At 39.9% G+C, this 27,358-nt stretch overlaps 1 protein-coding gene across 1 annotated transcript; it reads right to left on the bottom strand.

Moving 5' to 3' along the window:
• Window positions 1-524: 524 nt before the first annotated feature.
• On the bottom strand, window positions 525-26,932 carry VIRMA (vir like m6A methyltransferase associated). Its single transcript, XM_027452477.3, has 24 exons — window positions 26,263-26,932; window positions 23,680-23,795; window positions 23,353-23,439; window positions 22,909-22,957; window positions 22,088-22,256; window positions 21,041-21,163; window positions 20,205-20,489; window positions 18,357-19,509; window positions 16,890-17,381; window positions 15,989-16,143; window positions 14,502-14,584; window positions 13,454-13,547; window positions 12,763-13,307; window positions 11,968-12,203; window positions 10,948-11,200; window positions 9,512-9,729; window positions 7,845-7,977; window positions 6,883-7,035; window positions 6,338-6,498; window positions 5,987-6,083; window positions 4,867-5,033; window positions 4,378-4,709; window positions 3,326-3,469; window positions 525-2,873 (listed from the first exon to the last, which is right to left on the bottom strand). Exons 1-24 carry the CDS (start codon window positions 26,323-26,325, stop codon window positions 2,716-2,718), a joined length of 5,466 nt encoding a protein of 1,821 aa, XP_027308278.3. The 5' UTR covers window positions 26,326-26,932; the 3' UTR covers window positions 525-2,715.
• Window positions 26,933-27,358: the final 426 nt, after the last annotated feature.

Genomic DNA, 27,358 nt, shown 5'->3' with positions numbered 1-27,358 from the left:
TTTCTCCTGCCTGAACTCAGAGTTCGTGAATAGGATAAGCAGACCTTTTTGAAGGAGGGAAGAGCTAGCAAAAGCTGAAAACTCCTAGACTACAGGAACATGACAATCCAGTCCTGCACAGACAGCATGAAAATAAACTGACACAAAGGGGAAAAAATCAATTCACCATTCATCAGAAAGCATACACAGCTTGTCTCACCCTTATCCCACAACCTCAGCCTTTGTCTGTGCTTGACTGTGCCATTAACTGAACCAAGGTAATTTCAGCCAGAACAGCCTTTATTGACCACCTTCTTTCCCTACCACGCACTCTCCGGCACCAGCTCTGTGTACTTAGCCCCAAAACCACAGGAGGAAGAATTGTATTACCGTAGTGCATTGTGGATGGGTTCTACTTTACTTGCTCAGTGTTTTGCTCAGTGGGTAAGTGTAGGGATCACTAAACAGGGTTTTGTCATTGTTATTAGCTTCCACTGCTTTAGCACTCCATGTAGGAAACAGAACTTGAACATTTCATTTTCGGGCATGGTATAAAAAGCAAAATTTAATGCTTAGAATGGTGTTTAATCATGGAAGGATTCCAGTTTCAAGAGTCAAACCAAAGAAGTCAGTTTTAAACAGCATTATTTCACATTGGATTTATCCAGGAAAGGAACCGCTTTGCAGTGAAGGGCTACAGAACTAAATGCGTTAAGACATATACTTCTTTTTCCAGTTTGACTAAATTTACAGATTGCATACATCTTAAACAACTTAAGCAACCCTTTATTTCCTCCTAGTTTGAAAATGATTAGTGTGACATGCCATATATTTTAAACTTTCAAGAACAAATACTATATATGTACATATTTATTCCATGCCTGACACTTTTCATTTCAAATTCCCTGACAGAAAACGAATGATTCATATCCCTGCTAGTTTCAAACACAGTAAAGTTTCCAGAAAAAAAAAACAAAGAACCTTCAACACGTGGTCTAAAGGAGCAAGTCAGCTTGAAAAATACTGATGCTGCTCCTTAAAAAAAAAAAAAAAAAATAGCATTAATAGCTGTAATGTCTGAGAGCTCCACCCATTTCAGTCATAATTGCAGTATTGGTCAGATTACATCTTTGTGTTATTTTTACCGTTCAGAAATTTGATTTTTGTTCATGTCACTTTACACAACGTTAAATGTTTAAACCTTTGTGATCCGGTATTATTCCCTTTCACTGCACCCAATCAGCAGAAGCTTACTGCTCTCACGGGCTATGCCCGCTTTGTGCACAGCCCTCCAGCGGGGGGACGTTACGGCCCAAAGTCTCCTCAGAGAAAGCGTGCACAAAATGGTTCAAATAGAACACGTCCTTATTTAGCCAACCAGCATAAAGGTAAAAAAAAATCCGACTTGAAGTATGATCATATTTTAGAAACAATTCAAATGGGTGGTTAGTTTGATTCCAAACAGACGAGCTGACCAGAAGTCAAGATTACTTAAAACAAGGACACTGGCACTGGGCTTTGTTTAAGCAGAAGCTGACCCCTTTATAGCACTTCCACAATGGCAAGAAACCAAAGCATAAGTGACAATCAAGCTCAGCTGACAGCGGAGCTTGTAAAAAAAAAATCAAAATAAAAATGGTGCATGGCCTTCAGTAAGAGCTACCACTCCTCACCCCATCCAAAAATGCAGTGAAGGATGATTGAGAACTGGTTACTTCTAAGAAATCCCACGGAGCTCAGATAACACAAGTGTAACATGAGAGTAAATTCAGAGGCGGATCTACTGGTAACATCTCTTCATGAATTTCTACATCTCAAAAGTTTTTCTTCTTTGCCATGTATCTAAATATTACAGAAACAAAAATCCAAACCATCTATTCAAAGGGAAAGTTTAACTTTACTGCTCGGTTTTCCATGCCTGTGCCCTCTCCTCTGCTTCAGTCAGCAGATCGGCAGGCAACCATCATGAACTCCAGACTCCCAACATTTCACCTTAAAGCATCCATACTCTGCTTTCCAACAAAGTGACTTCTGCTCCTGATGCATGAACTGGAGTTGTAAATACTAGAACGTTCTCTTACTCATTGAAGAGAACGACGCATTTTCATCGATTTTTAACAGGAACAAGATCTTACCCAAGCATCTACTCATGTTACCAAAAGCATACAACAAAACCCATATAAATTACAATTATGTTTGCATTCTTTCACAGATTGATTCATTTCAGTCAATCTTCTATCACCTGCTACTTCAACTGCTCTCAGACGTACCTCAATCATTAACAACTGAGACTGGCTAAAACAAGGGCTAGTGGCTCTAAACCTGAGAGAAAGAAACTAGAATTGCCTTACATAGATTTTTTTTTAATTTTCTTGCAGTAATAAGTCACACACAAAACACCTGTACCTTTCTTTTGGCACAATGATTTTTTTTTTTTAAAAGTCCTTCAAGTCAACTCAACGAGGTTCTTTACTGAATGTTGTCTACTGTCCACAAAAAAAAAAGTTAAAACATTATTTCAAAAGGAACAAAAAAAAATTTACAATTGTACACAAAAAAGTCTTGGATTTTATTGAAATTTCAAGTCTTGTATCAAACAAAAACTCTTCTTCAGACAAAAATATTCTCTTGGTGTCCTCCGGATCCCACCAACTCTGAATTGGTCCTTTAGTGCCTCCGTTTTCTTTGTCATCTCACAGAAGTCCACGCGGTTGGGCTGTTCCGTTAGGTCTCATTTTATCGCGTGAAGGAACGCACATGCCGACCTCTTCCACTGCCTCCACTAACAAACTTCCCTCTTGAGCCACCACTGCTACTACTATTAGCACTTGTCCAAGATGGTCCAATTCCTCCCCGGCCTCTGGAAGCACGATCGCGAGGACTCGGTCGGTAGCCTTAAAGCAAAGAAAAGTATACTCAGTTGGAAAAAAAAAAAAAAAAAGCCTAGGCGTAGCAGGCGCTGTGAAAGCATAAGAAACGAAATCAAGACGAGACACGAACTGGGTCTGTTTTCTCCTTTCAATTTTCACCTTTCTTTTAGGCAAGCGCTTTTGTTTTGATTGGCTCTGTAACTACCGCGTAGCTACGAAGACAACTGAACTGCGAAAAACCGATTGCAAAATTAAGATTCTGCGCTCAAGCGTTCAATTCAGCAAGTCTTACGGGTTACAGGACAGTTCTTACGACAGTACGGGTTTGACAGTCTCAGTGACAACTGTTCATATATGCTTAAAGCATTTGCTGAATTTCAAGGTGTCTGCAGCATCCTTGCACGGTTTCATTTGTAAAGCAAAAATGAAATTCAAGGAATTTTCTATAGTTCGATGCCCATATGAATACCATGTACCTGCGGAACTTAATGGTCTCAGTGGTGGCAGTGGACCCCTGTTAAAATTGCTTTGACCACCTCTACTGTCATTGTAGGTTCCTCTGGGCGTACTCTGGGCGCTCCAACTTGAGCCTCGAGCGCCTTCACGGCGACTGTAATTTCCTAGATATGGGGAGAGAAAAAACGCACGCTCTTGAGCAAATCTTTTTTTTTTTTTTCCATTTTAATCCTTTGTGATATTCAGGGTGGATAAACGTAGCATTTACATAACTCAGACAGATAATGCTACTCTGCATCAACTTACCCTCACTATTTTAACTCAAAGTGTAAGTTATTTTCCCCTGATCCTGTGCATAGTACAATATCTACCTTCCAGACATGAAGTCAAGCTTTAAAAACATTCACATTAATTCACATTATCTAGTGTACTGAGATAGACCCCTATACTTTAAGGTAAATAATCCTACACTTTACCTTAAAGTATATGTAGCAGTGTTTGTGGTAAAGTAAATCCTAGTATGTATAACTTTTATAAATTAAAATATTTGGTTTCCACTGTGTAGATTTGTCTTAATTGTCAGGTGGAAAGGAAAGGAATGCAACCTTGTCTGTATATGAAAAAACTTAGCACTCTGTAACTAGAATCTCCAGGTTCAATCAAACTGCACCTTGCTCCTGTCAGAATCTTCCATCCTTTTATTCAAGCCCCATTTAAATCCAGAGATGGATTTTGAGGTTTGATTTCAGGAACTACCACATCAAAAATGGTAGGGCTTTGTATTGTATTGTCAGTGTATGACTGCATCTGTGAAACACTTCAACAGTTGCTATACACAAAACCGTGACATCAGAAAGAAAACGGCTAACTCTTTGTAAGAGAGAAGAGTTTAGTTCAATTCCACAGCACATGAGAGAACCTTTTTAGTGCCAAACAACTTCATTCCTTCCCAGATACACTGGGACCAAAACATCACATGCCAGGGGTGATTAATTGCTGGAAGATCGGGCTAGTATTACCGAAGCATTTTAAGCATTCAGTTACTACAACTCTGATAGAAGAGCAAACGTACCTTTTGAAGCAGGTGGGGTAAAGAACCTGTTCTGGCTGTGAAAAGCTCCCCGTCCTCCACGATTCCCTGAGAACCCACCACGTGAAGAAATCTTCTGGGACACTTTCGGTGGCCTTTTGGCTGGTGGTATCCCGTCCGGAGTGACGACTTCTTTGCTCTCCGCAGCAACAAAATCATCCACGTGCATGGAGGGCGGCCTGCTGGTGTTCTGCTTTCTCTGACGGAAGATATCATGCGGTCGGATTCCTTGTCCAAATCCTCCCCTGCCTCTTCCTCTCGGTGGCGGCACAACGTGAGCTCTCTTTGCAGGCTCTATGTATTCAGATTTCCCACTGTCACGACAAACCACAGTTTATTTAATTAACAGAAAAATTTATTAAGTCAAATATTCTTCATATTGGAGACACCATTTAAAAGGTATTCAACATTTTGGGAATATACAAAAAAGTGCTAAACATACTAATTATTTACTCATTAAACTCATCTTACCTTGAAGTTATGAAGGTCTCATGCTTGTGCTTGCCAAGTTTGAAACCTTTTGTGGTTTTTGTCCGGCCAGGGGATGATGGTTCTGACAAAAATGACCTCTCCAACTCAGCTTGCAAATCGAAGTCACTGCAGCCCTTCTCTGACAGCTCAATTAAGTCAACTTTCACCTGCAGTAACAGAGGGTGTTTTATCACAACAATCATCACTAGCACCTCTGAAGAAGAAAACATGCTGCACCAGGACAGATGAGATTCAGCAAGGGTCCCAAAACTACTCTGGAGGTCCTCCTGCTAGAGGATCCTCTCCCTTTTAATGCAGTAGTGTGGCTCAATTAAAAGCAGCAGAAATTAAACAAAAAGAGCAGCAGAACTGCAGCAAAATTGTCTTAAAGGTTCTAAGTTAAGGGCTAAACTTTCAAGTCTGAATGCCTGTCTTGTCACTAAATGACTTACGGTAAAGCACTCTTAAGCTACAGTTCCAGAAATTTATCAGTGCTGCTTTTATATGGGAATGAACAGTTTGGGTTTTGCTTAAAAAATAAAAAAGTGTCTGTGCAATATTAAAAAGTAAGGCTAAAAAAGGAAGGCAATGAAGTCAACAGAAAGTAACCAAGCTAAGGCATTAACAGCTTAGTTTTTAAAAAAGTTATTTGTGAAAACTTTGTGCATGTAGTTCCTTTTTTTTTTTTTTTTTTTTTTTACTGTCTTTTTTTTTTTCCCCCCCTTGTTCATGTCAGAGCAAAGATTTTGAAACAGAGGAGAGCTATCAGGCTGTTCGAATATTGCTCCAAGGACAGAAGATGAGCAAGGAAAAGAGAAGATAAATCCTATTCCTTGTTTAAGCTTAACACAAATTACTGAGAAGACCCAGCAGCAACACAAAAGCAGGTTAGGACTGATGCAACAACTGCAACCCCCTCCTACATCAGAGGGCTACAGAAGGTGCCAATTCTTTGGCTACTTCCACGTGAACTTGGGAGGCGTTTGATGACAACCTTTAACAAACGCCAGCCCCCCTTTATGTGGGTCAATTTACAGGGGTGAGCGAAGGAAACAACGCTACTAGCTCAGGTTAGCCTGATATTTAAATCCCCTTCAATAACGTTGATGAAGCCCCTTACCATATCCAGGTCAGTCTCAATTTCTTCAGCCTGGAAGGGTGAGAACCACATGGGCTTCAGCTGGTCGTCCATCACGTCTGCCAACACGTAGGTAGTCCTGCAATGAGACAGATGTCTGATGCCTGTGGGATTATGAACTACGGCCAAACGCAAGCACGAGCAGCACCACGGAACCCAGGGGAAATATTGCTGCCCTATCCTTGATAGTTTTATGGAATTAAATACACTAGGACTAGTAGGGAGTAGCAACATCTCTTCTATAGAGATCCTATTTGTAATATAAAATGCATAAATGATTGCGTTCTATTAAATAAATCACAGGCTGTACGCCCACACATTTATCTGCTTTACCTGTTGTTAAACAAATTCTGAAGAGAGTCTGGTGCAGAAAGAAGAGGCTCCACATCTTGGTCACTCAGGGGACAAGAATCACCTGCTGATTCCAACATTTGCCTGACGCCAACGATGTTGTCCAGCAAAGATTCAAGGCCATCGTCTTCCTTAGAACGATCCTAAGTTAACAAATTACAAGACAGAATTTGTTCCCCTCCTCAAAAAAATATTTTTTATAATTATTTATAAAAATACTACATGAAACAGGATTCCTTGTCCTTTATTACAATAACAGTCTTCTCAGCAGTAGCCAGTGTTTTCTCGTGTGCATTCGCTGCCTTTTATCACACAGTTATCTATGCTTCTATGTTGTGTAAATACTCTCAGCACAATCGCATCCCAACCCTACCTGAAGCTTCTTAAAACAACAGCTATTCTTAATTCTGCAACGTATACTACAGAAATGCACATCCTTTTCATCAAGAAGCAATGGTCTATATTGTTCTAAAATCAGAGGCAGATACCAGATTGCAATGTGAACCCGATTATCCAAGAACTTTTACCATAACATGTTTCTCCAGATCAAGCAGTAGGTTTTCTGGGGTTTCCTCCTTGCTCTGCAGAAGATGTTTTAACTCCGCGGTGGTCAGACCCAGTGTTCTGCCTGGGTGAGTTCCATCTACTTCCATCAGGCTCCCATCATCTCCACAGCATCCCTGGAGAACATGAGGGGCGGGAAATAAGTAGAGTTAAATATTTATTATACTTCTAGATGGCAAACCCCTTAGACCTCAAACATAAATTAGAGAAATTGAAGGAAGGAAAGGTTATTTTATATGCAGAATAATCACAAGAAATATTTTTAATTAAGTCCATTTCCATAGGCTAGTTCAACTGCTGCATCAAAATGAATCCAATCCTTTCCCATATAAGCTGAGGTTTGTATCAGAGAACTAACATTATTTTAAACTTCTTTCTATACTACGTGTTAGTAGTTTTTGTATACTACTGAATTATATTTGTCATACTTTCTATGCTACATAGCAATACAGCTACTCTAACACATCCCCATCAAATCAGAACCTGGATGCAGCAGCACACTATTCGCCTAGGAAAGCCAGTACAACTAATTCACAGTTTCACCAATTACACAAACATATTTTCTGCACAGAGCTGCCACATGGAATGCTTGCTAGGGTCTTTTTTTTTTTTTGTATTGCCAGCGTGACTTCTCGAAATACTTCATTTGTAGCTTGAAAATAAATAATTGCACTTTTCTCCTCAAGAATCATTATGCTATTTTCTCCTGCTGAAAGCAAGCTTTTATTTATTAAACATATGTTCTGCCCAGCTTTCACAGATTTCATTACAAAATGAAGATGGCACTAACACTACTCATAGAAAAGCCAGACTCAGCAATCTAAATAGTCACCTGCTTTCTGAGATCATAGGTCCCAAATGCATCTCACCCTGCAATTTCAGAGAAACGCAGCTGTGTTTGTCTAACTATTCCATACTCACTCACCAGTGTATCCGAGTTTAGAAGCTGCCGCATAAAATCCAAGAAAGAAGAGGCCAGTTCCCCTGTGTCTTTGCTGAAACTGGTGATTACTCGCTTTAATACAGTGTACAGAGCACTGCTGTGTTTTCTTAGGGAGCTGTTTTGTTATAAAAAGAGAAAATACTTTTTTAGTGCATACATTGTGACCACCCTGCTGTAACTTCTTATAAGAAAACAATATATATTGCAAAACAAGTTTGGTACAATTAATAATTATGAAATTGGGGTTTGATTACAAAGCTGGAACTTCATTGCTTTCTCTCTATCCTACTGTTCTCACCAGGGCTGTCTGCAGATATTTCAGCCTGCACGTACACAGCTACACACAGTACAACAATATCTCGAAAACCTGCCTGAAACTGGACTTCCACCTTGTGGGGGAAAGGCAGGAGTACAGAAGCTTTGGCTCGCACAAGTGCCTTGTGTATAAAGCAGGACTGTGCTTGCAGTTTCACTGAATCCTACAATGCCCAACTGCAGCAACAAAACCAGAAGCATAATCAGAAATGGCAAGGCCATGCACTGAAGCTGACAGATAGACACATGGGAGTCCCAGAAACCACAGCATCTTTAGCCTACTTATTTTTCATCTACAGGCTGTGTAGCTTGTTGAAGACTGAGCAGCACAGCTCTGTAACAACCCTTAGAAGAGTGTTTTGAGCAGCCTTTTATTGGCAAGGCTCCAGATGCTACCTCTCTCTTTTCAGGAAGCTCGCACCCTTCTTGCCTCTCTGCACCTCACTTTTGGTGGGCAGAAACAGGTCCAAATATAGGACAGGGAGAAGTGCCAAAACAACGCAGTACTGTCCCCGTATGTACATGTTCTGTTCAAAAGGGAGAGGACTTAATAGAAATAGTTAAAAAAAATCCCCATTTCAAAAGCCCTAATTGCCTGGTGGTTAAAACTCTCTGGGAAAGTTTTTTCATCCAAACTGAATTCCCTTAAAACAGAGGAAACAATGTACAGCTCTTCAATGTCTCAGATGATAGCTGTATCTACTGCCTTACTCAAAAGGAAAGGACACCAGCACTGGATCTCATTTTAATTCTCCAGCCTTGGGGTGGGAGGAAATGGAAGACAAGCTTTTTTTTTTTTCCCCCAATGCTTTATCTGCTTCTTAAAAGAAAGCGCTCCTGCGTGCCCACTACAGAAATGATTCATAGGTAAAATCTCAAGTGAAAGAGAAAAAAAATAAAGAAAAACACAGGAAAAAAAACACCTGAGTATAACACTGAAGCCTCAAAACAGAAATGAGAGTTCAGATGCCTTGTCTTCAGCATTTCCTGCTAGATAGAGTGATCTTTTACTCAGTGTGCTACATGCAACAGTGTGTTACTCAGTGTGCTATATACTTTTTGTAGGGGAAGTGAAAAAAGCTTCAGCACTTTTTCTTTACAGTGACCAAAAAGTGAACTCAGTGTTTAGAAACTTTCATATGAGAAATATGAGCACTTGGTTATTAAAAATAAGTGTTTTTCCCAATGTTATTTTTCTGCATTTTAAACACTAAAGTTTTAGGGATTCTCACTAAATGTTGTCATTCTAGCACCTGTCTTTCTAGACATCTGATTTCACACTGCAGAAGTTTTAAATACCTCTAAGCTGTCAGAGATACCTTACGATACCGTACCTCTTTAAGTGATAGAAGCCGTAGTCGTGCTCTGTAAGGAACATCATTGTTCGGATGCAGGTCAGCAGACAACTGTAACTGCTCTCAGAATTGGTTAATGTTTCCATTAAGCTGTCACAAATTAACGGCAGCAGATCCTTGTTTGGTAAGGAATTGGAGAGCTGCTCTAATTCCGACACAGAGCCTTCTGATGAACTTGGCAAAATGAGGGCAATATCCTACAAGAAGTGATTATTACACACACAGTAAGATAGACATAGCTGCGTCTGACACACCAGCAAGAAGCATAAACCATACATTATGTCACCAACACTAGGTTCTTTCACTACCCCTTTATCACCTTATTCAAGCATTTGACAGTTATTACTGACACTAAAACACTAATCCAGTGTATCCTTTTTAATTTGGTTCTGTCAAGGGTTACAAACCATTACTGATTTTTCAAAACAAAAGCTTCAAAGAGTGAGAAGTGATGGCAAAGACACAACTAAATGCCAGAGTAACTGAATAGTATCTTATCTCTGCATTCAGCTCCTTGCTTACAGAGTCCAACTGTCCCTCGATCTTAAAACATTCATCCAAATTCAGAAGTTTTAAGCAATACCTACAAAGTTTAAGATCTACTATCCCCTTCATATTTTATGTGGCATAAAACAAGTTGGACTTTCACAATGAATTTGCATAGGCAAAGAGCTCTTGTTTATATAAATGGCTGACTGATCTCTGCCGACCAGTGCTCAACCATCATTTGTATAAATGCACCAAACCAAAAAAAAACATGCATGTAGTAAGATAATTAAGGATGTAAATATATGCAAAAAAAATGAGAGAACAACTGGGCTCATCCATCAATCAGTTTTCAGGTAATATTTCCTACTCTGTTCTAGTAGACTGTGTTTTGTTGTAATTTTCCTGTGTGATTTGTTTGTTTTTATTTTTATTTTTTTTAACCGTGGCAGCAGCCTATCATCCATACCTTCAGATTTGCAATATATGTTTAAGAGGTTTCAGTTAGACAGCTGAGATCCAGATATTTATTCAATTGAGCAAAAGGTGAATAGTGACAGCTTAAGTTTTACCAGTGGCCCATGTTATAAAATCTCCCTGGGAGGAGGAGAAATGACATTGGCATGCAGACTGTCTGTGCTCTCAGCTGAGGAATCAGCCCACGGTCTCTAATGAGCTACCAGAACAGTGCACACAGAACAAAAGAGATTTCATAAATTTAAAGATTTACGTTCAAGAACAAAAAGACTGGCAGCAAGTCCGCCAGAGCAGCCAACCATACACAATTTCTTACTTTTTGTATTTTAAAAATGTTGTATTTTTCCCTCTTTAGGAACAAAAACAAACAAAACCAGGCACCTAAGAATAACCTAATTTAAAGTTTTGCCCAAAAGTGTCAACACACATTATGCATCAGATGTATAAAATACCTGATCGCAGAGGGACTGCAGAAGAGAGGTTACATATTCAGCACTCTGTTGATGAGTGACGTTGTCTCCAGCTGACCGCATTAGAGCCAAGAGCTCCTGGAACACTTCTGCATACTTTTCATCACCTTTGGTAGTTCCATTGATAAGATGCAGAATAGCCAATTTACAAGCTTTGTTTGAAGCCAGGGCATCCAATAAAGCAAGCAGTCGAGTGGTTTGTCCAGTGTATTGTTTCTCTTTATCTTCTGTGTTGCTGAAAGGATATCAATGCACGTTGAATACATAGGAAAAACTGCTCTAAAATGATCGAAAAAGCTATAAAAATAATTAGAAGAGTCATAATTCCACATTTTAAACAAACACCTAATGTATGTAAACTTACACTTTAATGTACTTTTTAAAAGCTGTTTAACTTTCACTAACCATCTTTCTGTTGCATCATAAATTAGTGATGCATTTAACACACTACTGCATCTAATTATATGTAGATAAATATGCTTTTAAACAGTTATCTAATTATATGTGAATAAGTAGGATTTTAAATAAACAATACTCATTGCTTCAATGTCCTCTGACATGGCAGTCTTCAACTTCCTCCAGCTTACAAATATCTACATTTCCCTGTTTTCCCTGTTCCTGTTTTACTGGGACTTCACTGCAAATCCCAGTAATATAAACTTCACCTCTACTGATATCAGGTCAACTTTTATTATTTATTTTAAATAAGTCTTGTAACAGTTCACTGAATAAATAAGGCTTTGTAGGGACAACCTGAAAAAAGCCTTCTTAAAAGACTTTCCGTAATGTCAAACTGAATACCTGTATGACATGGTTTATTGGCAACATCAAGCAGTATCAGGACATGGTATAGAGAACTGGACTGAGAATTCATTCTGTTCATAACATAAGTAGTATTTCTCAATGTATTTTTCTCCTTTTCTCCTGCTAACTCTCCTGCACAGGACCTGGGCAAATTTAATATTCCATTAAAAAAATCTTTGCAATAGGAAGCCAAAATACCTCTGCAGGTCTTCTACAATCAGATCCAACACAGTCCTCATGATAAGAAGAGCAGTGGGTGAAGCCAAGTCACACAGCTGAACACAAATACGTCTCAACATGTGCTGAATAGGCTGGCAAGAAGAACCAGAGAACGATCTAACTATCTCTTGGATCAGCTTGGCTTGAACGTGAAGATGCATGCTCCACAGCTTCCTGGTGTTAAGTGCCACTGCAATATCATGTGGCTCGATTACCTGCGGGAACAGAAGAACAGGAGGTTTTTCCTTTCGACTTTTATCATAAAAACTGAATTCCACAAGGTATAAACAAATAATAAGCACTGATATTGCCCTCATCAGAAACACGCAACACCATTTTCATTAATATCACTAAATAACAGGGCACGGTTCCACAAATCAGGTATTCCTAACTCCTTTGGGAGCATGGGTTGTCACATCTTTTATGCTTAAAGATCACAAATTCAAGAACCATGCCTTAATAAACCGAGAGTCTGGCATTCAGGGTTAAATTCAGAGGTTTCCTAGCCAACCATTTGAGTAATGCAACATAAATCTAGATAATCTGACAAGGGACAGAAGAACACGACTGTTAAAAAAAAATCCTCCATATAAGAATTTTTTTTCCATCAGAAACATATTTCCAAAGAATCTATGTGAATATAAACGCTTTACAAAAACTTTAATCCATCCTTTCATGTATCTGTTCTTTCTACAACTAAGAAAATGGTCAAAAGTGGTCTAAGGGTTATGCATAATAAAAATTCTTTAAAAAGTAAATAAATCTAAATTATACCTGAGTTGTCTGCATGGGCAGTGGAAGAGGCAAGAGTTCTGAAAGCAGTATGAGTCCAGAGAAAAAACCCTCCGGAATTCTCAAAATCGAGGAGAGAACTTCCTTCAGCATTAAAGACCAAGTATTGTTTGCCAGAGTTTCTTCTGAAATGGTAAGTTTTTCATTAACGCCCTGCGTAAAAGTCAGCAGGATGTCAACGATGTCATTCTGAATTTTCTGCTCATCGCTATCTAAGCGGCCCGAGAGCGGGATAGAACACAGGAGCATGTGTAAAGAGACGAGCGCCGACGGGACGCGCATGTCCTTGAACTCAAAGGATCCGCCCCGCAGGAGTTCTGTCAGCATCGTTTTCAGGAGCGTCAGCGTACAGCGGGCCATGGAAATCGTCGTGACTCTGTGAAGGGTGGTGCCCATGTTGACGTGGAGTCGCCAAGGCTGAATGAGGATGCTGTTCAGCTTCTGCAGGACCCGGATGAAGGTGTCCATTCCCTCGGAAGAGAAGAGCTGAATAACTGCAAGGTTCCATTTCAGGTCTTTCTGTTGACCTGTACAGAAAGACAAAAAAAAAAAAAATAGTCTCTGTGTATCTAATTCCTCCTGGGAAATCACAGTTACACTTGGGACATTTTTAAGTAAGAAACTCAGAAAATTGAGATTTCTATGCTGAACAGTAGAAGTACATTTACCATACCTTCTACCATAGGTGGCGGACACGCTACATGACACAGGACACGAAGGGCCGTAGGAAGGCCAACTCCATCTGGGGTCATCAAACTGTCAATATTCTTAAAAACAAAATTTAAATAATCAAAATGTATTACAAGGAAGGGCTTTATGAAAAATACATTATTAGCTTAATGGCTATTCTTTCATTCCAGTCAGACTATCAGATTGTTAAACAAATCTTAAACAACCCAAGATGCTTAATTACACCAACAAGCAAATTTAACATAACTTACAGAAGACTCATTTTACTGCCATTCATTTTCCACTTTTTTGAAAAACAGGTCCACTACACACTGATTCTGATAATCTGCAGCTATCCAAAGAGCTCTAAAGAGACTACATGACCAACATAACAACAAGTCCACCAGAACAAGCCTTGGAAAATGAGTTACAGACAAAACACAATTAGTGTTTAAAATATATAGATTATTATATAGCTACATACATAAATACATGTAATTATGCCTTTATCATTCACTGACTAATATCAGCCTCTGTTGAAGGGAATGGAAGCATTTCAGTGGTATCTATGGAAGCAGAGAAGCACCCTCTGGGAGCTAACTTGAGGAGAAAGCAGTTGGAAGCCCCTTTCAGATGTTCTGTTGAAAAAGTATCCTGTATTCAGCCTTCCTAACTAAAGCTGCAAGATGAAGATCTGCTGCCTGCTCAACACAGGTGGAAGAGCAACTTGTCTCTGCCTGCAGAATTACTGCCCAAGATCTGGCAGCTGAGAACTCAAACTCCTATGCTGATCCCTCTTCAGGCTAATAATCTCTTGTCCCTAGGATCCCAGGGGGTTCCCCTAGGTTTTGTACTCAGTTACCTGCAGTTTTATTTTAATATGTATAATTGAGAGCAAGAACTGGCTTAGATTATAAGCTTTAATAAACACATCTATTTTAGATAATATTTTTAAATGTTACTACATGTGTAATATAAAATATCAAAGCTACAAAAAAGCATAAGCCTACGGAGCACAACTAAAAGATAGCATCTATCTGTATTTTACTAACCTGTTTGATATATTCAATGAGATTTGGAATACAGTTTATTTCAAATCTAAGATTTTTCAAAGGTTCAAGCCACTTGCTGAGCTCTGCAGGGAGAAAAAAAGATTACCCATAATTAATCAAATAACTTGCCAGTGCATCTATGAACATAAAACCTTATGCACTTAATTCACACAAAGAGTACTAAGTGCAAGTGTGAAATCCATGAGGCAAACATTGTAGCTGTAGCCAGATGAAAATCATCAACAAAAGCGAGACTTTAGAACAGTCAGTACACCCCGAGTACACACACAAAATTTTGCTCGTCAACTTGAACACTCAATTTTCAGCTTATTATTTGTGTTATCTATAATTAGACATATTTTCTACAAGACAGTAATGGTCCCACTGTCCAATAAATAAAAAGTCATTAAGAACAAGGACACATTCCCTTTAGGTTATCCGTAATAGGTTACTACAAACTGAAAATGAACATCCTATTAAATGCCCAAATGTATCCAGTACCCTGCACCAGTAAGACCTATCCTCTCTGGAAGTCTTTACACATTAACAGATTCTCTCTTAATCCAGAATAACTTGCATGTCCCAAGCTTTGGGAGAAGAGATTTCAAGTTTCAAAACCCATTATTTCTGAAAATAGGCAGAATAATGGGAAGGTTCAGAGGTTGAATGGCTATGAATCAACTACTATTCTCAGCTTGATTTCATGATTTAATAAACCAGTTCTCACTTCTCATGAAATAGTCTGATGAGATGAAAAGAAATAAAAGAATGGCAGAAAGGGAAATTAAACTAAATTTTTGAAGAATTCTGATTTCTGTTGGAGCATTTAAGTTTTGGGAGAAACTGCTGGCACACGTACACACATCAGTGAAGCAGCGCAGAGCACAGCCCTGCAGCTTCAGGTCTGGGTGCCAGAATGGTCGCCAGCGGGCTCTCTCTGATCTGCTCCATTCCAAATGATCTGGGTCTGACATGTGAGTCGACACAAAGGAAGAAATAACCCAAATCACAATTTGGAAGTCAAAAGATTTAGTAACAGAGACCCGATCATTCCATGCCAGTTGGCCCAGCTGCCAGGAAACAGTCCCAGGAATATTTATTAGTATATACATAAGCCTACATCACCAAGGAAAACAAAAGTAAGAGTCTGCTGGCTAACTAGTTAGCCCATTTTTACTGAAATTTGCTCTCTTAAGTTATTTTCAACACAGAAACCATTTCAAACTTCCTGTAATTATCCAAAATTCATGGCAGTTATTATTGCTTGAAAAATAATTTAACTATGCAGAATTTCCTATTTAACTCTCATTAACAGGGGGAAAAAACTGCACATCATCTCTGTGACTCAACTAATCAGATGCAGCTGGAAAAGGAATTTCATTATATGCATTAGCCAAACCAGATGATTGTGAAGTGCCAATTACCCACATATAAAAGGTTTCTCCCATACATTCCAACAATTCAGCTGATAATGACACACGCCCTACCTTGCAATTTGGTGTTATTTTCGTCTGCCTTACAAAGCTTCAGCAAAGGCGCCGAGTGCTGCTCCAGCATTTGGACATCACTGGAAGACTGAACCACCAGCAGAACCAGGATGCAGGCGTAATTGTAAGCAACTGACTTCTTAGACTTCGAGTCTCTGGAACAACGATAAGAATTTCCTTTAGATCTCAGCTAATGCTACTGGGTATTTCTTACATTTTCAATCTCTGACACCTAGAAATCTACCTACAGAACTTATACCTTCAGCAAGGCTTTCCCCATATGGTTATTAAAAAAAAAATAATCTCCTGTGCTTTTTGAGAAGTGAAAGCTTTCATTTACATTTATTTATCATCCACAAGAGACCTGAGTACTGACTAGAGTCAACTAGGTCAACTAGCCAACAAATCTTCTTCCCCTAAGTTTCTTTCCCTTTTTTTTTTACAATCTTGCTTTAAAAGCCCTGCTACCTGAAGTAGTATGACTGCCTGTCCAGAAAAAACAACTGCTTTTAACACATACAAGAACTTTGTGAACTGAGAGATTCCCACCCCTGAACAGCGCACAGCATCTGGTTTTCCCAGCCAAATCTTCTGCTCGTTTCAAGATGAAATCTTATACTTGAATGAAAAATGCCTACTAACTGAATTTTTTCATACAAATGAATGTGTGACCTGTATCACAACACCTTTGTGGATGACCCCCACAAATTCTGGGCATTAAGTAGTTAGTTGATCACAACTGACAGGCCTGATTTCCAGTAACATTGTCCTACTTAAGATTTTTTTTTTAAAAGATTGTGGTCTAAAAGAACACAAAATTTTTAGATATACTATTTTTGAATATATTTTTAAAAGGGAGATACTTTTAAGTAAAAACCTAAAGGATGCAAATATAAATTACCCTAAAGCTTCTTTGGAATAGTACTCCATTAAAGTGATAAGACTTTGGAGGTTTTTCTCCAGGCTGAAGACGTGAGCCACGGCAGATCTTCCCACAGGGTTAAAGGTGATCAAGTAAAGGTTGTGAAGCGTTCCCAAGAGATCCGAATGGTCGGTTTCCTCGCTGGCTGTGCACCGCTGGAAGTGGCAAAACAATTCTGAAATGCACTGTAACGTCTGCGTCGAGTGCAGGAGCCACAGGGCAAAGGTGTCCTCGTTTGCACCATCGGACTGGAGGCCTTCCTCTTGATCCGGATCGGAAAACTGACAGAGAGCTCTGATCAGCAGGTTCGTCGCCTCGTACTCGGAAATGAAGAAGAGGAGACCCTTCTGGGACTGCGCCAGGAAGCGCAGGAGGTCGCGTATAGCTTGGAGCACACCCGGGTGCACACCCGTCACTGGAATAGACAGCAGCAAAGTGATGCACTCCAGGAAATGGTGACTGTGAAGATACCTGAAAAAAAAAAAAAAAGTACAAGGAAATAATCAGTAATGTTACAACCATCTGCCAGTACAGTACAATAATAAAATACAAAATTAATTCAGTGCTTACTGCTCTGTGGACTAAGTGAAATGACTAATTAGGAAGTAGTACAAAATTCTAAGCACACAAAACAGTTGCTGGAATATTTACAGGAAGCAAATCCCTAAATATGAAGTACTGATTACCAAAACCAAGCGTCTGCCCCACAAAAACCACACCCTATCTTTTATTAAATTTGCTGCATTTGAACCGTCATTAATAGAGCATTTAAAACATTTAATGCAGTAAGAAACCAGTCATTACCATGTACGTAGGAGGTGATTTGAAGACTGCTTATAGATGCTTCCATTTAGCTGTGACCCTACACTGCTGCTATCAAAGAAAACTGCTAGTTAGCATTTAGAGAAACACTTTCTAGCCTGAAACTTGCTAACAGAGAAATAACCCAGGGAATCCTTTAAATGGCTGCATGCAGACAGGCCTCAACTCGTCTGCCCACGTTCTGGCACACTGAGCTCGCTGACAGAACAGCACGCCGGCTTCTGTTTTGCCAGCTCAGCACACAGACAAAGGTAATTCCAGGCTCCTTTTATCCTTATGCACAGACACGTTCTTAGAAGATAAATGAAAAATGCTTTCCATCCACAACAATTTTCAAATACGCACTCGTGCAGCACCCAGCACAGCCACCCAGGTCTACGAATGCAACTGAGGAGCTAGCACACTACCAGCAGCAGCAAGAGGTGGACTTTTTGCTATGCACATGGTAGGCCTGACCAGGATCTAACAACACAGCAAGTATATCAAGTATCAAACTCTCTCAAAACAATCCAGAATCTTCCAATAAATACAAGGTAAAACACCTAGAAAAAAAAAAATCCCTAGAAATACCTACACCAAGTTGATGGAAATACATTCTGAGAAGTGACCTTGCAAAAACCATACCTGAACAGGACAGGGTAAGGATCATCCCTTTCTGGAGGGCCTGTAATGCGTGCCATGGTTGGGAAAGATTTGACGGGTGGCTGAATCATTGTATGAGGAGCAGTTTCCATCAAATGGAAGATTTCTTCCAGAAGACTCACGAGTTTCTCCACCTCTCCTTCGCTTATGTTGGAAGATTCCAAAAGGTGATCCATATCCATAGGAGCCTCCACATCGTTCTCATATTCTTGGTTGGTTCTGTCAAGCCCTGCCAAGTCCTGGTCCTGTTCTGTCTCCGTGTGGTTAGGCAGAGGAGGCGTGCTCTCGGCTAACTGATCGACCACCTTTTTAATATCCGACAGAATCTCATAGAAGTGACACTTCTGGAGAATTGCAGAGCCAGCAGTGACTACCCTCACAGTCTGATCTAACAAAATGAGTTCAAGGAGTTTCTGATAACCACTTTTTTCATGCACATCTACGCCACCTCTCAGAAACATTTCCATTCCCTCGGTCGTACTGATAACGCTATCCAAAGCTTTAAAAGCATTAAGCTTAAGGGAGGATGATACATGGTCTGCAAACAACAGCTCAAACAACACATTAATAACTCCCGCCTGCAACAGTGCCGTTATTCCTTGCGTCCCACATTCCCCTAATGATGACACCAGTTTTGTCCCAGCTTTGAGTTGCCGGACATTCAAAGCGATGGGCTGCTTGAGAGCTACCTGAAGGTTTAAAGCTTGCAGGGTCCAGTCTACCAGCTGGGTTATGTAGTCCTGCTTTGTGTCTTTAACCTGCAGATAGCTCAATCCTTTTACTATTAAACTCGGAATTTCTTCTAATGCAGTCACCCACTTTGCACCCCTTTCCTCTTGATACAATTCCAGCAGTTCAGTTAATTTAACGGAGGCTTCCACTGCCCCCGAGTTTTCTTTTTCCGGGTCTTGGTCCTTTATTTTAGCAACTTCGTTCTCAAATACAGTCTTGTAAGGGCAGCTGAAGTACAAAAGAGGTCCGAGCTCCCTTTCAAAAGGTTCATATGTCACAGGAGGCACAGACGCCAGATCCTCAGGAGTGTACTCAATATCAAAACTCGGATACTTGAACGTTTCACGTTCCAGATCAGCAATTCCATCTTCATCACTTGAAATCTGCTCGTATCCATCATCTCCTAAAAAAGAAAGGATTCAGTTATGAAATAAAATTAATTATGGATAATCCAGTTCATAAATGCTGAGAGGATGCTCAAAATAAATAAGAAAATCTATTTAATACAAATATTACTGGTTAGAAAACAATCATGTGCTACCATACAAAAACCTTTCTTTCCCCAGCTCTAAGTGAAAGCTCCAGCCAACAGAATATTTTTTGTGACAGGAGAGACATTTAGAAAAACAAAAACATTACTACAAAAATATTGTCCAATTTTCTTGTGATTCTACCTATCATTAAAGATCTACCTTGAGATTTTGCACAGACATCAGCAGGAACTTTGAATAATTCAAGATGACAACTACTGATATTATTACATAAACAATTTTATTTGTTAACTGAGAAATAATTTGCTTCACACTTTCCTACTTCTTTAAATAAATCAGATAAGATCCAATGTTCATTAGTACCTATAAAATCTGTTTTTTTTTGTTGTTTTTTTTTTTTAAAGAAAGCAACAGGAAGATTTACTGTAAGGGATTAACTATTCCTACTGTTCTCAAGAGATGTCAGAAGTATACATAAGGGACACAATGGTGCACTGACCATTGCAGAATGAGACCCAGTTTTCTATACTCCTAGTCATTGTAATGGTACTGCCTTTAAAATTTAAAGTAAATTATTTTTTCCTCATCTATTTGTAACTTTACTTACCTTCACCTTCCTCCTCCTCTTCACCATCTTCTTCATCTTCGTCTTCATCTTCTTCCTCCTCTTCCTCATCAGGAATGCTCTCTACTGTATGCCCATCGTCTTCTTCCTCATCCTCCTCCTCCTCAACATCCACATCTTCTTCATCATCTCCTTCTTCTGGTTGGTCTTCTTCCACTTCTCCCTCATCAGAATACTGGCTTTCTTGATGAATGGATGTTCTGTCAGGAGAAATGGGCTCGAAGTAATCCTCCCTGTGGTCCACATCATCTTCTTTTTCCCCAACCACTAAAAAACAATATACAGAGTTTAAGAAATCAAGAGTACTTCTGTGAAATTGAACGCTCAGTAACATTTTAGAATTTTGCATTACACGTTGTGGAGGTGCAAAAGAACATCTTGAAGAAAATCTCCAAATGTTTTGGCAGAACTCAAGCAACAATCACGCAGTTCAGCAAGATTGTAAAGAATTATGTAAGGAGTTTTCAGTACTTTAGAGATTCCAGAGGACTCAGCAGAAGCTGCAAACAGTGATGGAGGGGAAGGACCACAAATTACAGAGGCAACAAAAAACTCATAGAATGAGCAGTATGATCAAGCAGCATAATGATCAATATATTAATTGAATGTATCAATTTAAGAGTTGGTAGGTTTAAGAATATCAGTAATTAATTGATATAATTTAAGATATCCAACAGATCTTCTTTCAAATTCCTTCCCTAAAATAGGAATCTGTCCAGCAGGGTAACAGAAGACAGGAAACCTCACAATAGGCATCAAAACACAATTCTGACTCCGATAAGCATTGGTGCAGCAGATAAAACACAGCCTGGTTCTACCTGACACTGGCATAGGTTCATCCTCATCATCGTCAGGAGGAGGAGGGCCTGGAGGTGTCCTTGGTCCCCTAGGTTGTGGTCTTGGAGGACTGCCATTGAACTGGTCTTCTTTCTCTCCATCAGCTATGTTTATTATGAAAACAAAAATTTGCATTCAATAGAATTGCAGGAACAAAAATGGTATATTTTAGGGTTTTAGTTCTACTTTGGATAAAGGAACACGTTCTCCCAGCTGTTATTTAATCTGTATTTTACCTCTGCAGTACGTGAGGCTGTTTTCTGAAATCACTTTTGATGTAAACAAGAACTACATCAATAAGCAAGGTTAACACTACAGATGTTTTTAACATAAGAAGGATCAAAATTAACATGGTTAATTGCCCTTTTTTGGCTTTAGCACTATCTAGCAAGACTATTCCACTACCAATAACAACAAGTTACCTAAAAAAAAAGGGGGGGGGATTATTTTACAAGAGAGAAGTAGATTAAAATATAAGAACTATTCAAATTTGGCAGCACAATACCTGTACCTTGAAAAATTTTAAATCTAAACCCAAAAGTCCGGTAGAAATCTACTCATGAACTCCATTCATGGCTATTCTAATGCCAAAATTTTGTGTTTGCAAAGCAAACACTTTTCTGTAATATGCTGTTACATACAAGCCACAAAAGGAAAGCTAATTATGGCTTCCAGTTTTTCTTTCTATGATTTTAATGCTTTTCCAACCTTATTTTTTGTATTATAACCATATAAAATTAATGAGTTCACACAGGTTACTGAATTTTGATGATCCTCAGTTATTTGCAATAGAACAATTAATCCACTCCCAATAAAGGACTAGAAAAGGGTGGTCTACTCAAAATCATTCAGCATAAGTCTAAAAGAAAATACAAAAATATGGACAAAAAGCTAGAAAAATAAGGCCAGTGAAATCTCAGATGTTAAAGAACTGTGTTTTCAAATGCCATAATGTAATTTTGATATCTTTTTTCTAAAAAAAAAAAAAAAAAAAAAAAAAAAAAACTACATCCTCTCACAAGGCTTACCATGTTTTGGGTTTCTCTTCAAACCAGGCTGTTGCTGGGGAGGAGGCGGCGGAGGTGGAGGCGGCGGAGGTGATTCTCTGTCATGACTGATTACTCTGTCAACTGAGCCATATATTGCCAAAGTCAGACAGTTGTACCATCCTCTTAGAACCAATCCATCTGTGTTGACCTGTTTTGTTTTTTAAAGGAAAGAAAAAGCACTTATAAAGTAACTATTTTGAAGTTTTCTTTTGTGTTGTTTTTATCATTGTATCAGTATCTGCATAAAGGCAAGAACGGAGAACTGAACATTGAAGGATCTTTCTAACCCGCATTTTGAAAACTAAGGAAACTTTAAACATACCAATCATTACAACCAATAAGTAATCTTTCTCCAAAAGCATTCAATTACTTCCAATATGTTTGCTAACTAATACAGCCTACGTGCTTGTATTATACACCCAGTTAGTGAAAAAAAACATTACCATGGGTCACAAACATACTGATCAGAATGAAATAAACCTAAACAGAACTGAGGAAGATGTGCTTCGTTGTGGCCTGCAGCCGTAACATTCGGATTCATCTTTGTTCATAAGTAATGGATACCTCTGCTGGCAATCTCAATTAGAATTGTAAAGCAATCAAGTCTTCTACAACTCATGTAATTTATACAGCATCCATAATGGAGACTCTGAAGTCGTATGTATCTGAACTACGGGCAGATTTTATAACAACAACTTCAGCAGTAAATGTTTTACTCAGTTCCAACACACCACATATTACCATGCTTATACGCAAATGACAGGCACGTAAAAAAGGAGGTTTAAATGGCATTGCATTACCTTTGCATTGGGTCTGAAAATAATTGAAGTATTTTCATCATATTCGAGGCTGTTAAAAGTGGGAAAAAAAAAAGGCAAAACAAAGTTATTTTCCATTAATATAAAGCACATTTACAGAAATTGCCAATAATAAAATACTGAACAAATACACGCTCCTAAAAACAAGAGCACAGAAACACTTATTTCCACATGTTTCCTCAATACATTTGGGCTCTGTAAGCCTAAAAATAACAGAATTGTCTCATCTTTGAAGCACAAACCTCCGTCCTCCCAAACAAACTGGAGCAAAAGGGCAAGGAGAATACAAACTAGCAAAAGGCAGACCAAACGAGAAAAGTACAACAGATACAGATTTTCTATTGTGCATTATCTGCACTCAAAACTTCAAGAAGACAAAAAGAAAGGTGGCAAATGAAGTCAAGAAGTAACTGTGCAAGTACTTACCTCCCCAGTCTATCAAAAACGGGGGCACTTGGCTTGCTGACATTGTTGAAAAACAAGTCCAGTTGAAATGTATGCGGGGATGTCTCTCTGGAAACAGAACAAAGGCAAAAATTAAACCCATCAAGCTCCTCATCAGAGCAAGTAAGCCTAACAAGGAAAAAGCTTCAAATTTTACTGTTTAAATGGTTCCCCAAAGTAATTACGAGAGCAGTAGACACACAAATGCATTTTACCTTTTTAGACAGGAAGTTTTATGGAAATACACAAGGTGAGGGAAAACTAATAGGATGGTTTTCCTGAACCAGACACCCTGTAGCTTTCACTTACCCGTAAGCCCTACTGTCAGGCAAACTTGTGTGAGCTCTCACTCCGGGAGGAATGACACGTACTTCATTTATGTAAACCACGCACGGGAAACGAACTACATCTATATTGGTACTTTGCTACAAAACAAAGAAGAAAGAAAACCGATGAAATGTAAAATGGAAGCCACGTAACATATTTACATGGTCTTTATTAACCAAACTAAGGTTGCAACCATAATAAATTATAGGATTCAATTCTGTAAAATGTTAAACACTGGTAAACAGAAAAGATTTTTAAATGATCTTCTGGCACTTATTTAAATATTTGACACTTTTTTATAGACAACATTACAGGTTTATTTACATAATCAGTGGTTTATGAGAATCTTTTTAACAGGAACAGTTTTTCTTCAACAGAAGGTACGCTGGTAAAGAGAAAAACTGGAACTTTAATTATTGAAAGAAAGACTAAGTGTACAGTTCCCTTTTAAACAAACCCTATCAAGTTTATTATGAAAAACATTATGAAAAAGTTATGAAAAATAATCTGTGTTCTAATTTTAAAGATACAGAAATTAGAAATTTCACACCTAGTATCAGTAATAATTGTGATACTATAATTCTGTTTTGCTAGACCTATACAAAAAAAAAAACAACACCATGTGACATTTGTTTACCAATTCTGCAACATCTGAAAACCTTTTGAAACTGAGATTTCTGTTTACAACACAGAAACAGCAAATGTAAAGACAGCAGCACTCCTAAAAGCCTGAGCAAACTCGGAAGTAATCGTAAGGTCACTGTGACTTCCTGTGTAGTAACCACCAAACAATTAATGCTGAAAGTCTCCTCTAACTAAATTGGTTTTATTAGGTATGTAAAGCGTATGCCCAACCTCAAATATAAAGACTTTCTCAAACAGAAGCTCAGAATCAGGCTTCTCAGCTTCCAGCCAGCAAACTGGATTAGCAAAGACTGCACTGGCAAACTAAAAACAAAAAAAAAATCTGTCTACCAACATAAGCAAAAAATTAAAATTAGAAAAGTTATCATCTGTAAAAAGTTACAGAACCTTCATCACGATTACAAAGCAAAAGAAACCCCAAAATTATCAGCACGAAGCAAGAAGGTACTAAGATTTTTAGAAAGCTATTAACTGAAGAAATAATCACAAGCAAAGTTTTATGAGGAACACTTAAGCATGTGCTTTATGACACATACTGCTATAATTTAAGAAAAAATATCTATGCCTGCATCTTTTAGTGTACAAATACAGTATCTTGTCCCAGGGGCTGAGGTGTCTGGTCAGGAAGGTAGAACAAAAGGAGCCTGTGACAGGAGGCACAACTTCATTAAAGGAATGGGGTGGCTGTAACCCCCATGGGGTGATGGCTGTGGGAGCTCTCTGCTGTGCCTCTCAGAAAGATACACCACCTGCAGGACTCAAACTTTGAAGAAAGGCTGCTGCTAAGGAGGCTGTAGCCCCAGCAGCACAGCCCTGGGAAAAACTGGTGAAATTATACTGGACTATGCCTTGACCCCCATGCAGCAACTTCATCACTTAACAACTGAACCCAATTTCCTTTTTCTCCAGATCATATATTAAATATATATATATATGTGGTGGAACTGCCCAACAGATGTTAAACTACATAGCTAAGCCAAATAAATAATTTCATTAGAAAACTAAAGGTTACATCTCATTAAGTGTAAGTTCCAAAGCAAGACTGACAATCCATTTAGCTGGAGAATTATCATAACAGGAAGGTGGCTTTTCTGCAATACGTTAACTGCTTTGTTTTTAATAAAAACTCAGTGTGGTTCTGGTTATGAAAAAGTCATTGGTGAGACTGAAAGTGCCAGAAAACAGCCTAGAGAATTAAAAAACGTTCAATAAGAGTGTGCACTGTGCTGGAGGAGATGGGGAACAGCTAGGGTGTCCTACCCACTGCTGTCTTAAATTGCAGAAGTAGAAATATATTTGGGGATCCATGAATGTGGCACTAGACAGGACTCCAGAATGACTTCTGGTTTGTTTTTAATCATAGCATTAGCTCTAAACACTTTGTTTTCATCCTTGTACCCGTCCATGCACGGAGCTTCCTTCAGGTTACGCTAGGATTTATATCCCCCACCTTCACAGCCCCCATCCTCCCTTCTGAAGGGGAAGGAGGACCAGGCCTTGGGCAAACCCTGTTAACACAGCATCTTCGTGGATGCTCAGGCTCCCTGCAGCAAGCTATTTACTCACTTTGATTATTAGTTAGTGAGCCTCGCTCGAAATTCAGTATTTATTTATAAAACCTCCCCCTGCTGAAGCCGGCTCGAAACGTTCGCTTTGCTCCCGATGCACAAAGCCCAGGGGTCCCCCAAACGCTCCCTAAAACCCCGGAGAAGCAGCAGCAGCAGCTCCTCCCGGCTCCTTCTCCCCCCACAGCCCCACCACAAGGAGCCCCCGGACCCCATCCCCTTCCCTCACCTCCCCGTCCCCCAGCCCCGAGCTGCCGGCCGGCAGGAGGCTGAGGAACCCCCCCTGCTCAGCGGACCCCTTCCCCGGGTCTCTTTTTTCCCTTTTTTCCCCCTCTGCCGATCCTCGCCGCCTCACCTCGGCGCTCTGGTGCTTGAAGGTGTCGAGGAAGAGGAGCTCTGTGGCGGTGTCCACCGCCATCTTAGCGGCGGCGGGCGGGAAGCGCTTCCGGAGGCCGGGCGAGCGCTTCCCCGGGCAGGGGCCGCCGGGGCCATGACGGGGCGGCTGCGGCCACACGGAGCTGTGGGGAAGGGGACGGGTGGATGAAGTTTGTCCCCTGCTTCCCAGCACCTGAAACCTTCAGTGTGTCCCCTCACGAGTCCCTTCACGAGTCACCTCACAAGTCCCAACCCCACCCCGTTCGCCGGAGCGGGCTGTGTGGGGCTGCGTGAGTTTGGGGTTTGTCCCCGTAACAGCAAAGCCCCGTGGTCCTTTAGGCAGAGCCTAAGAAACGCAGCACCTCTAAACTGCCCCCATGCTTCTCTCAGTGGTGCTAATAATGCATCCTGAGCCCTGCCTTGTGTTTGGAACAGCTTCATGGCATTACGCCTTCTTGTGTGCGCACCAGGAACTGGCAGGGCTCCTCGCTTCAGAGCTTGCTGCTCTCTCGGCACCCCACAGTTTCACTTGGCACCGGGAAGTTGCAGGCCTCCAGGTCGGACCTGGTACGAAAACATTGCATCAGTTCAAGCCAGGGTGTGGTTCCGTGCCTCCGTTTTCCACGCTGAAACTCGCTGGGGAAGGTTGGTCCCCACGCCACGTGCTGGGAGCTGGGTCACGACACGCAGCTCCGCAACCAGTTCTGTTGGTACCGCTGAAGACGGGGTTTGGGGCGCTGCTGAAGCCATTGAAATCATACTGCTGCCTCCCCATGCTACTTCAACGGATGTGCTTGAAATACCGCAAATCCTTCTGCAGAAACACCAGAGAATCTGGGAATCAAGGGCTCTCATACACAATACTGGCAGAAGGTTGGCCAGCTTTCAGTCTTGCCCTGAGCTGGGACCCTCCTTTGCCCTGATGGACAAACAGATATAAACTCCTAAAGTGAAATACAACATTTTTATATGCGTATAAAAAAACAAAAACCTGAATTTATATATAGTTTGCTGAAGTAACACGATGCCTCACAGATGCTCACGGCACTTGCCATGGCTTATTTTGGTTATGTTTA

The sequence above is a fragment of the Anas platyrhynchos genome, chromosome 2, assembly GCF_047663525.1.
Source record: "Anas platyrhynchos isolate ZD024472 breed Pekin duck chromosome 2, IASCAAS_PekinDuck_T2T, whole genome shotgun sequence".
Taxonomy (NCBI): Eukaryota; Metazoa; Chordata; class Aves; order Anseriformes; family Anatidae; genus Anas; species Anas platyrhynchos.
Note: the sequence above shows the minus strand (reverse complement) of the source record. Positions and strands in the feature narration are given on the sequence as shown.